Source organism: Archocentrus centrarchus, chromosome 1 (assembly GCF_007364275.1).
Source record: "Archocentrus centrarchus isolate MPI-CPG fArcCen1 chromosome 1, fArcCen1, whole genome shotgun sequence".
NCBI classification, from domain to species: domain Eukaryota; kingdom Metazoa; phylum Chordata; class Actinopteri; order Cichliformes; family Cichlidae; genus Archocentrus; species Archocentrus centrarchus.
Genome location: NC_044346.1, coordinates 3082391 through 3095244, shown reverse-complemented (window position 1 = coordinate 3095244; position 12854 = coordinate 3082391). Strand labels below are relative to the sequence as shown.

Here is a 12854-nt window from a genome sequence, read left to right as displayed (position 1 = left end):
ATATAAATTGCACCACATCGTTTAGTCTACTCTTTACACTAAGTTGGCAAAATCCTTTTTTCAAAGCAATAAATGAAAGAGGAAAATTTTGTACCTTTTCTGTGAAAGCAGAGGCAAAGGAGACAACAGTGTTTGTATCTAGTATTGATTTTTTTCTCTTCTCAAAATCAATAGTTTGCAAAAAGACACAGGTATCGTAATATTAATATTTACATCATCACAGCACCCATCATTAGTGCTCAAATATCAGAGTGAAAAGCACACTGACAAACAAGACACGCAAACACAGTGACACACATATCTACGCACACACAGAGCATCTGCTGAGTGTGAGAAACAAAAGAGGCAGACTTTATTGTCTGAATAATTACTTTACACACCACGCTCACTCTGAAAGTAACCACAAGACACACAGAGAAATGCAACACACTCTGGAACCATCTAAACAAACACCCACAGAGTGGATTACACATCTTTCCCCGGTCGATACCAAACACCGTCATGCTGCTTTTGTCACCAGGAAAAATCCGTATGTATGTGTGTGAAGGTTCTTTGCATCTTATGCTTTCAACTGAAGTGTTCCTCCATTCACCCATGTTCAAGTACAGTTTAGACACACATGCAGCACATGTAAAGAAGAGGCAATTCTACTACAATGAAGGTGGCAAATCTCTGTGTGAGCATCACGGAATAGAGTGGGACCAGAATCTGATCGAGAAGCTTCCCTGTGGAGGAATTACAGACACATTCAACTGGAAGGAGACCCTGGGGCAGACCCAGAATTCACTGAGGGGATTACATATGCCTTGTAGTCTGGAAGCACCTTCAGGTGAGCTAAGAGGAGCAGCAAAACAGGGTTTAGGAGGTAGAAAATGGGCTTAACACCCTTCTCCTTTCTTTTACCAACCAAATGCTAATATTTATTGGAAAACAAATTAATGAAGCAATTGGTGGGTGCACTTTTACTGTCCATACAAATGATTTGTCCATAAAATGCTACACAGTCTAAGTGTGTTTGTCCAAAAAGCAAGGAAACAAGCAAGCAGTGGCCTGATACAGGGTCATTGATCTTATCTTGCTGGGGAGTCTGTAGAAGACTGCTAACCCAACCCATCTATCAGTGTTGCAGACGATGTCATCGTCACTTTGAGGCCCATGTTGTGCTGAAGAACGAGGATTAACATCCAGTACGGTTTTGATCAGAGTGATGGTTTCTTGGTGCTGCAGAGACAAACACACACACACATGCATGCATGCATTGATCACTTACAGCAGCACTCTCATGCTCTCTGAACAACTCACTTTTTCTTTCAAAAACTGGTGAAACTTCGAGGAGAAAACAGTGAACGAGAATCACATCTTCTCATTTATCAATTCAGTCATTTTCTAAAGGTAACAGGCTATAAGCTGACAGCTACAGGCGTGAGTTTGGCCGTGTGAACATACATAAGTGAATATACACAGTTAAACTCTTCCACACTTACTGACAGTGTGTTTGAGAAATCGCAGTAATGTTAATAAGCGACTGTGTGCGGACTTTAAATCCGGGCCGCTACGTTAGCTAAACATCGTAAAACAACTACTTCACAAAGTCACAGTAAACAAACGCCAGGGTTAGCTCAGAGAGCCTACTGCGGGTCTGAAATAATATATTAGTGAGCGGTTTTCTCAGTTTTTCCATTAAAATAAAGCAAAAAACAATGAATGAATCGGTACTCGCGGTCTTCACGAAGCGCTTCCGGTGGGAGGGTCAAAGAAGAAATCCAGCCCTCCCATTGGACGCAAAAGGTTTGATTCTTGAAATCAAATCGCGTGCTGCGGCGCAGCGATTGGTCAGAAGTTGAAAGCGTTAATGCATGGAACCCGGGAGGCGCATGCGTAGAAAATATTTGACGTCACACAGAACAGAATGCCTTTATTGTCGTCAGCATTATGTACAATGTTGCCTAACCCTTAAATAGAACCCAGACCGCTCAGGCGCTGCAAAGATTTTTCGTGACAGAACAAAAAACAAATAACCTCGAAAACGTAGCAATTTATAACATTTCTGCAAAAGCTGGAATATAATGGAAACCTTAGATTTATGCGAACCAAAGGAGGTAAAACTAGCAAAACAAGTTTTGTCATCATTGAATTGTTATAGAGAAATCACAAATATGCATATTATCGGATCTATTTGGATCCAGCCAGATTTTTAATTTATTTTTAAAAATTTAACAGTGATTATTGCAGAACTTTCTGTTGATGTGTCATAAATACCTAAAAATCTGATTGTCTTTCTAGATGTCAGGAGAAAAGGGAGCACTGGATTGCTGGGATTTTCAGGTGAACCCGCTATTCCTTGAGGAACTCATCAGCCCCTGTCTGAATGGTATTTCATACGAGTAAGTCACAAGTTCAAAGTCATCAAGCAAACAAGCAGCAGATAATTATCACTAAATATACACATGCATACGCTGGTTAAAGGTTTGTTTTTGCTCAACCATATTTGTTTTTTTTGTTTCAGAGAGTGGATGTCTTTGGATACCAATGACAGTGGATCAGAAGTTGTCGTTCTGCTGTCGGACATGTGCAGTGAGGTTATAATTACTAATAGCAACTTGATCCTGGAGATTGTAGAGCCTCTGATTTTTACCTCGGGCCATGATCTTTCATGTGGCAATGATGCAACTGTGCAGGGTGGGTGCAGTAATTTCAAAGTGATGGAGGAGAATATCGAGGCCTGCTTTGGAAACAGCCTTAATCAGTATTTTGTTGAAGTCCTGGACATAGCAGAGGGAAGCTGCGACACCTTGGATGAATTAGTGAGACTGTTTTCAGCAGAGGTTACTAAAAAAGTAAACTTATTACTGGCTCAAGTCACAGGGTCAACTCTTTCCCTGAACACATGTGACTCGCTGAGAGCAGCATCCACTTTACAAATGGTCGATACCATAGGAAAACTGTTTAAAGACGTGTTGGAAGGCTTTAAAATAATGGATGAGTCATGTGACGAGCTGGCATGCCCGCCCTGTAACTCCCAGGAGCGTTGGTGTTTTGACTCTGAGGATGCTGAAAACGTTGAGGAGGACAGCACAGAAATCTCAGGATTCAGTTTCTCTTTTTCAAAGATGCCAAAACTGGATAATTTACATGCTCCGTCAGTGCCACAGCATTCTGATGACTCAGAATCAAATGATGACATAAATCCTATTTCATCAGATCCGCCACCTGATGATTACAACAAGACCTTTCTCACTATGCTTCTTCGGAAGTTAGTTAACCACATTGCTTCTGAAACCGGAACATCCTTAGAAAACGTGAATCTCAATGATTTAGTGTCCTGTGTAACATGGTGTACTAGGGGCATGCTGGATCTTTCTCCCCTAAGAAGTGTTGACAATCTGCACATCTCCATTTACGAAAGTCTGTGCCAGAAATTTAGAGCCAAACACGTGCTGCAGGTTGCCATGGTATCACATGATAGTGCATTTGAGTTTGCTGTTATAATGACTTTATTATCACAGCTTGAAAAGTACAACACCTCTAAGGAGATATGGGATTTATGGAACCCTTTCAAGCCCGGGAACCTTTCTCCAGAACCTCACAGAGAAGAAAGGAGCACACAAACATCGCCTTCACCTCCAAAAAGATCACTGTGCAGCACCCTCAGGAAGAAGTTTTCACGCTGGGCTTCTAATGTTGTGAATTTTTTTAAGAGGTCTGGACAGTGAAATTCACAGACTTGACTTTACAGTCACATCACCCCCCACCCCCCCAACCAGTCACGGCAGATGACTGCCCCTCCCTGAGCCTGGTTCTTTTTTTTTTTTTTTTTTTTAAAGCCTGTCATGTCTGGTAGATCTTGCAAGCAGAACTGTGATCTGAATGCGTTGTTGTGCCAAACATATTTGCTATTTCAAGATGAGCTCTATAGGTTCTCAATAGGCTCTTCTTGTTGATGTTTTAACCCTTTATTTTATTTATCTGAGTTATTTTTCCACATACTATGTAACAGCCAGAGCTGACAGGCTGAAGAAGAGGAAAATAAAGAGAAGAAAAAGGGAGAGAGAAAGGGAGCAAAAAAAAAGGGGAAAGAGCACAAGTCTATTAATCAGATACTTCATCACTTTAACATATAAAAAAATACTATCAATACTTGCAAAAATAAATTTGTGTGTGAAAAACAAAACTAACAAAGCATGTTACGCACACCAACAATTTTGTTGAGTTGTGATTGAGTGGGCGTTTATGTCTGTGTCATGTTTGTGTCTGTGTCATGGAACGTACTTACCAATGAGTGCAAAACGCTGCAGCTCCACCCATCAGAAGCCAGAGGCAGGTACGGAAAGCCCCCGGAACCCCAGGCCACCAGCAGCCCACCAAGAGCCAGGAAGACCCCCGGCCACTCAGTCCAAAGACAACCGCACACCTACCCCAGCAGACGGGAGAGGGTGGTCTCAGACGGAGCCCCCCCAGTCGAGGAGCGAGGGCTCCAGTGAACCCAAGGCGATGAGAAGCCAGCCCCCCCCCAGCAGCCAGCCCCCTGCACTGGCCGGCGGCAGGGCTCCCGGGCCCACGGCACCCAAGGACCGCCCGACCCTCCACAGAGCCCCCCCCCCACGCCGAAGAAGCCAACGCAGCCCCGCACCGCACCCCCAAGGGGGGCAGGCCAGCACCCACGCCAGAACACCCAGCCCCACCCAGGAACCCCGAGGCACCCCCATCCCAGGGGGGTAGGGGGGAGGAGGCAACCAGCAAGGAGCGGCCAGGAGGCAAGGCACAAGGCCCAGACCCAGGTCCAGCCATACATACAAACACACCCAGACACCCGTGTACACATTTATACACAGATACTCATACATGCCCATACATACTTACCCACACACAGATATGCCATACATACACATTCACTCACCCACCCATACTCACGGAGACGGTGACAAATACACAAAGACACACATTCATCCATAGCTACCCACCCTCTGAAGGCGGGGCAAGTGGAAACCACCCCAGGGCCAACAGCGACCCCAGGACGCCACCAGCCCGGTCACCAAGGAACCACCCGACCCCTACCCCGGGCGAGACGCAAGAAATCGGGGTGTAAGATGACCCATCCACCCCTCCTCCTCCCCAACTTGTAGGTCTATGTGTTAATGTTTGTGAGTGAATGAGGTGTATAGGGTGCAGTTAAAATTGAGGGGACAGTTATGCCACAAGCGCCAACTGTTGGTCGTCAGTGCCTGCCCACACTGCCCCCCCAAAACCCTCCATGTCTAAAGTGCAAATAAAATTTGGAGACAGACAGTGACGAGGATCCGAGTGGGGCCACCTCAGCGGCCCATCTCATCAACCTCTGAGTAACATGCCTGCCCCAAAGGTCCTATGTGTATCAGGTTGTAAGTGTGTATGTGTTGTGAGTTATAATGACTAAAGTGCAATTAAAACGGAGAGGCAAGTGGTGGTGCAGCTCTCCACGTGGCCTCTCCATCTACATCTGCAGTGCCCAGCCCCCCCAACCACCCCACCGCGGCCCCATCCCCCACCCCACCCCCCTGCAATGCAGGCACCCCAGGGCCCCAAAAGCGTAGACCGGACATCCCGACGTCAGGCCAACCCACCCCACCCGGCGGCGCGGCCGGGACAGCAGAGGCCCCCCCCGCGCGTGGGGGGGCCCACCGGGAGCCGGCGCGGCCCCAGTGCCGGGGCCCCAGACCCCAGCCCCCAAGCCATACAGGGAAGACCAGCCAACCGACCGAGGGCCGGCACCACCCCCCCAAGCACCCCGCCCACACCCCAGGACCGAAGGCAGCACCATCCAAGCCCCCACCACCATCAACCAGGACAGGCACACAGACATCACCAGAAGGTCGCCCCAGGACCCCAGCCCCAGGAGGCTACCAGCTACCCAGGCCCCCGGAGTCCCCCCCCACCCCCCCACAAAGCACATCAGGAGCAGAGCCCGCAGCCCACCACCCCCACTAAGTAATGGAGCTGAGCAGTGGGAACCAAAGAGAGTCAAATTCCTCCAATTTGTTTTTAGAAGAAGCAGACATTCTCTCTAAACTAACATGATCTACTAATAAATTTCTGTACTGAGTAATACATAGTTTATTTTTTGTCTTCCAGTTCATGAGGATCATCTTCTTAGCGATGCACAAGGCAGTAAGAACTATGTGTGATATATTTAACTCCATAATTAATTCACTGACATCACCTAAGATGCATAGTCTGGGGGAAGTTGGGATACGACAGCTAAACCATGTGGATAGATCTTCACAAATCCTCTGCCAAAATCTCTGAACTGGTACACAAGACCACAGAGCGTGTAGATGATTATCCTCTGAATTGCTTGTACAGTGGGTGCATATGTTTGAGTGTGTAAGGCCCATTTGGAACATCCTTTGTCCAGTGTAGTATGTTCTATGGAGAATCTTATATTGTACAAGTTGTATTTGGGGTCTTTTAGTCATTTTGAAGATATTTAAACATATTTCTGTCCATAAATTTTGATCCAGGTTGACAGAAAGATCACGCTCCCATTTTGTAATTGGGAGGGAAACTGAATCATCAGTTTTTATTAATAATTTATATAATTTTGATAACAATTTTGGGGTACAGAGGTTAAGAAATTCTGTTACCCAAGTAGGCATTTCTAGATTCAATTGATTAAGGTTAAATCTTCCCTGTAGGACGGACTTAACTTGTTGATATTCCAGAAATCTACCGTTGCCAATTCTATATTTTGATATAAGTTCTTGGAACGTGATAAAATTTCCATCTTGGATAATATGTTCTAAGTTATTTATACCCTTATCACGCCATAACGGAAAATTCAGCATTTTCTTTTTCTGACAAATATCTGGATTGTTCCAAATGGGTGTTAGTTTACAGGGGATGAGTGAAGACTTAGTTATTTTTAAAAATTCCCACCAGGCTGTCAGAGAGGTATTTATACTAAGGACTTTATAGCAGTTATGATGTTTAATACTGGAACTAATGAAAGGTAAATCTGAGATTTTTATTTTTCCACAAAACGCCTGTTCTAGATCCAGCCATGGGTTGTCTAATGAATTGGATTTGATCCACTTTGAAATATACTGCAATCTACTGCTTAAGAAATAGTAATAAAAGTTTGGTAATTCTAGACCTCCACTGTGTTTTGGCTTTTGTAAAGTTTTTAAGCTTATTCTTGACGGTTTGTTTTTCCATAAAAATTTTGAGATGTTTGAATCTAGTGACTTAAACCAAGGAAGAGTAGGTTTATTAGGGATCAATGAAAATAGATAATTAATTTTTGGTAAAACCATCATTTTAATGGCAGCAACTCTCCCCATGAGTGATATAGGTAAACTATTCCAACGTGTGAGATCATCCTCTATTGTTTTTAATAAGGGGATATGATTTAATCGTACCAAGTCTGAGAGCCTGGCGGAAAAATTTATGCCTAAATATCTAATATTTCCTGACTTTAGTGGGGTCCTAGAGGTTCTCTGGAAATTACAATTCAGAGGCAAAACTGTTGATTTACTCCAATTGATAGAGTAATCAGATATAGATGAGAACTTATCTATCAGTGTGATAGTCTTCAAAAGAGAAGCTTGTGAATTCCCAAGGAAAAGTAATACATCATCAGCATAAAGGCTAAGTTTATGGTCCATATTTTCAGTTTGAATCCCTTTAATATTTACATTTTGACGGATTGCTGCTGCTAGCGGCTCAATGAAAATTACAAAAAGAGAGGGAGAGAGTGGGCAGCCCTGTCTAGTGCCCCTCTGCAGACTGAAACTTTGTGAAATGAGATCATTTGTCCTAACACGCGCATTCGGAGAGCTGTGTAGTGTTCTGATCCAGTTTATAAAGGATGAACCGAATCCAAATTTTTGCAGAACTGCTAGTAAGAATTTCCAATTTACCCGATCAAATGCCTTTTCTGCATCTAAAGACACGATTGTCGTCTCTAATTTGTTAATAGAACAATAGTCTATTATATTTATCAGTCGACGTGTATTATTGGCTGAGTGCCGACCCTTGATAAAGCCTGTTTGATCTGGATGTACAATAAATGGAGTAATACTTTCTAATCTTTTGGCAAGGGCTTTGCAAATTATTTTAAGATCTACATTAATGAGAGAGATTGGCCTGTAGCTGGATGGGAGTGTGGGGTCTTTGCCTGGTTTAAGAAGCAGGCTAATGTTAGCAGAGTTTAAGGTTGGAGATAAGATGTGGTCATTCTGAATCTGAGTTACCATTCTGAAAAAAATGGGAGCTAGCTCAGACCAAAATTCTTTATAAAACTCGGCTGGAAAACCATCTGGGCCTGGGGCTTTATTATTTGGGAGATGCTGTAGGGCTTCACTAAGTTCAGACAATGAAAGAGGTAAATCCAGAGCTGCAGCCTGGCTGTCATTTAGTTTTGGTAGATTTATATTATTAAGAAATTCTTCAATTTCAGTATCAGATGGGTTAATCTGTGGTGAATATAAGGCTTCATAGAAGTCTTTGAAAGAGTTATTTATTTGTTGTGGGTCATGAGTAATAATACCAGTCGAGTCTTTAATAGAAAAAATAGCTGTTTTTTTCTTTATTCAGTTTTAATTGCTTGGCCAGGAATTTTCCAGATTTATTTCCATGTTCAAAGTTTTCCAAACGCAGCCTCTGCAACATAAATTGTGTCCTTTTATCAATTATTTCATTTAGCTCCAGTTTCAGTTTCCTCAGGCTGATAATTGTATGTTCTTGTGGTGAAGCAGCATAGGCAGTTTCTAAAGATTTAATTTTTTGTTCTAATTCTAACACAAGTGCTTTTTCTTTATTTTTCCTATGCGAGCAGTAAGATATTATTTTGCCCCGCATTACTGCCTTTCCTGCTTCCCAAAGAACACATGGTGATATTCCTGGAATATCATTATATTCTAAGTATGCTGACCATTCCTTTTTGAAATAATTAATAAAATCTTCTTCTTTAAGTAATGATGTATTAAATCTCCAGTTCCTGATTGGTGGTGTGACTCTTTTCTGTGTCAGAGACATAGACACCGGTGCATGATCGCTAATAGTGATAGGGTGAATCTGAGTGTCTGTGATATCCATCATTATGGAGCTGCTAACTAAAAAGTAATCTAAGCGGGAATGAGATTTGTGTACTGGTGAGAAAAAACTATAATCTCTCAAAGTAGGGTGATGTGAACGCCAAGCATCGCAGAGACCAAAATCCTTCATGTACTGTTTAAGAATGTCTGCAGACTGCCAGTTCCTCTGACTCACTGCTGTACTGAGCCTGTCAATATCTGCATTAAGTACCAGGTTGAAGTCTCCTCCTATTACAAGTGTGGTGTCAGAGTGATCTGAGAGTGAAGTGAACAAAGCATGAAAGAAGGAGGGGTCATCAACATTTGGTCCATATATACTAGCAATACATAAATCTGTATTCTGTATAGATAAATTAAGTATTATAAATCTACCTTCAGGGTCTATTGTACTGTTGCTAATGTTAAAGTTTATCTTCTTGTTAATCAATATAGCTACACCTCTTTGTTTGGAGTTATAGCAGGCTGAGTACGTGTGAGGGAACTGTGGAGAGGAAAGAGTGAGCACAGATGTTTTGGACACATGTGTCTCCTGTAGAAAAACAACATCTGCTTTTAAGTCTTTTAACCGATTAAAAATTTTTAGTCTCTTTTCCCTCGAACCAGCCCCGTGCACATTCCATGAGACAAATCTGAGTGTGCTCATATTTAAACTAACTGATGGACTGTTGTGTGCTCACTAAGGATGTGTGTGTGTGTGTACATATGTTCTGTATGTTGGCGTGTGCCCTTTATATTGATGTGTGCGTGTGTATGTGCGCTGTATGTTGGTGTGTGTGCATCTGCGCTGTATGTTAGTGTAGTAAACTGTAGCATTGTAAGTGACGTAAACATATTGCTGAGTGCAGAAAGAAAAAAGACGTGTAAAAAGTGACCTAAGTGACATAAGAATGAAATTAGATGAGGGGAAAACAAAACAGAACAAACAAACAAACAAACGATCACGGTACTATGCTGACTCGTCGGCGTTAATGGTACTACTTAGACAGATTTAGACTATTTAATGGTACTGTTTAGATGGTTGAAAAAAAAACTCAGAAAAGAACGTTAATATGGACACAGATCACCTGATCGATCAGCAGAGCCATGGCGTGGTGTTTTTGTCTCGGTAAAGCTGTCCGTTTACATACAGTTTGTCCACGGCGATGACAGCCCGGGAGCCTCCCTGCATGAGCTTCTTCCGGATGGGGAATAGAGCCTTGCGTCGCTCCAGAATCTCCTTTGGAAACTGGTCGTTGACGCTGAAGTCCGTCCCTCTCAGCTCCCGGCCGCGGCTCTTCACCAGCTCTTTTTCTTTGAAGTGTTCGAATTTGGCCACGATCGGTCTGGGTCTGCGTGCTCCGGGTCGCTTCCCTCCCAGGCGGTGGACTCTATGGAAGGCGATGGTCTTCACGGCGTCCTCCGGGAGCTTCAGGTGAGTTTGGATAAATTCCTTCACTGTAGCCTCCGGGTCCTCCTCTGCCTTCTCCGGGATACCTGAAAACACAAGATTTTCTCTCATGCTGCGGGCCTGAAGCTCGATAATCGATTCTTTAATTTTCTTATTTTCTTCTGAGAGCCGGGTCGTTCCTCGGTGAGGGAATTCACCGACTCTCTGAGGACAGCGTTTTCAGCAGCCAGTGTTTCCACCTGATGCTGGCTGAACTCGACTGACTCCCGCAGGGCCTGAAACTCCTTGTGAAGGATTTCAACCAGGGCCAAGCGGGCGTCAAAGCTGGACAATTTGTTATTAATGGACTCCAGAATGTCCACAATATTGGTGGTGGGTGGCGAAGTTGCCTCTGGGGAATCTTCTGGGCGGCTTCTTTTTGTGGACGGCGTTGCTTTGCTGGTGGAGGGAGTCGGCGTCTTGTCTGTTTTCCCCATGACGACTCGCTCAAAACACCCGTCGATGTACCGCAGCAAACTATCCAGGTCCTCTTCACCGTCCTCCAGATTGTTGAAAATAATTTAAGTTAGGCTAAGAAACTACCTATATTTTTTAGTTTTAAGCCTGTCTAGTTATAAATTGGCGAAAAAAAAAAAAGGCTAATCACGCAAATGTTTGCTGATAGAGTCACGCCGCCATTAACGATACTGCCGAGATTCACAAAGTCTCGCGTGACTACAGCCTGGTTCTGCTGGAGGTTTCTTCCTGTTAAAGGGAGTTTTTCCTTCCCACTGTTGCCAAGTGCTTGCTTATAGGGGGTCGTTTTGACTGTTGGGGTTTTTTTCTCCTTTGCCTGACAATATAAAGGTTTGATTTGATGATATATATATACATACATACAGTGACTGGTACTGTATATGTAGCATCAAACTGAATTATTACTGGAAGAAGGCTGGGGGGTATTTTATTGCCTCAGCCTCTCTCTGGTGTGCAGTTTGCATGTTCTCTCATTGTTCCTGGGTTTCTTCCATGAAACTCAAAAAAATATCAAAAACAAATTGGAAAATAAAACTAATTGAAATTTAATTTAAATGTGCTTTTTCTTTTCTTTTACTATTTTATAAGTGTTTAAGCTGCCGTATGTTTTACACAGTATCAGAATAGGCTTAGTCAAATTTGATTCATTTGCACCAACTCAGCTAAGACTCACGGTGCTCAGTTCCACTTGAACATGCTGAACAATTATTACTTGAACAATTATTCTCTTTTGTTTGTAATCAAATAAATACGGGGTTAACAGTTCTAGCAGTTCTGTGCAAAAGTCTTTGACTGCCTCTCCCCCCGTGCCACAGAGACACAGAACATATAAACGTACATACATTACGATCATTACAGTATGAGGCTATGATACATTATCTTGTGACATCACTCTAATCTGACATTACATTGTCCAAGTGTCAAATGTACAAATACATACACGACTGTGGGATTTGTACAAGATATTTATAGATGCCTTATAGATGTTGGCACTCACAGTACCCCAGGCAATGATGATGCAAAATTTCATCAAGATTGGTCAAATCGTCTTGGAGGAAATGGGAACGACATAAACATACATACATGTGGTGATCTTTACAGTATGATTTTGCTGGGAAAATGGGAAACAGGTGCAGTTATTTATTGAAATGCACAAACATGAATGGAAATACAGTAAATAAGACAAAGACAAGAGTTTGCACCCTGCCTCTCTCCCTGTAACAGCTGGGATAGTTTCCAGATCTACTTTATTGGCCTAAAGATGGGAAATTCTTTAGTCAAATTATGTTTAAAAAATTAAAGTTTAAAACCGCAAACATTCAGCAGATAGCGTAAAAAAAGCAGATATCATAAGGCTTAAATATGTTTTGTGGCTCTAGATTAATGTTTTGTGTCAAGAATTGCTTTAAAATTCTTATTTGTAGTAAAGTTGCCGACCCCCCGGCTGGGTAAAGGCAGTGATCTGGTTTGCAGTGACTCTGATTAACCACTAGATGGAGACAAACATTGTGACCCACACAAAAATTAAAGTTAAAGACCACAAAGATGCAACAGATAGCGTAAATAAGCAGATATCATAAGGCTTAAATATGAGAAAATAACATCACAATAACATCAACGACGACAAAGAACACATGGAAACTGAGGGCTTAAATACACAATGGGTAATCAGGGTAAGAGGAAACAGCAGGTGAGGCAAATGAAACTATAACACAGGGGAAGCAAAACTAAACACAAAACACAGGGAAACCAGACTGTCAAGATAAACACGAAGTGACTAAGCAACACGTTCTCAAGGAGTGAGAACGTGTTGCACTAACCAAGGAACATCCAGACTCAACACGGGGAACAGGCACACAGACTCAGGACAGAGACGCAGA

General features: G+C 42.8%; 1 protein-coding gene across 1 annotated transcript; it reads left to right on the top strand.

The window, feature by feature from the left end:
* Positions 1 to 1963: 1963 nt before the first annotated feature.
* On the top strand, positions 1964 to 3713 carry LOC115789967 (uncharacterized). Its single transcript, XM_030743575.1, has 3 exons — positions 1964 to 2099; positions 2284 to 2384; positions 2507 to 3713. Exons 1-3 carry the CDS (start codon positions 2067 to 2069, stop codon positions 3711 to 3713), a joined length of 1341 nt encoding a protein of 446 aa, XP_030599435.1. The 5' UTR covers positions 1964 to 2066.
* The last annotated feature ends 9141 nt before the right edge of the window (positions 3714 to 12854 follow it).

Excerpts from the sequence above, each read along its gene's own strand:
- LOC115789967 (XM_030743575.1), top strand. The coding sequence starts at position 2,067 with ATGGAAACCTTAGATTTATGCGAACCAAAGGAG. Across the intron at positions 2,100-2,283 it reads ATTTATGCGAACCAAAGGAG|ATGTCAGGAGAAAAGGGAGC; the intron begins GTAAAACTAGCA and ends TTGTCTTTCTAG. Across the intron at positions 2,385-2,506 it reads CTGAATGGTATTTCATACGA|AGAGTGGATGTCTTTGGATA; the intron begins GTAAGTCACAAG and ends TTTTTGTTTCAG.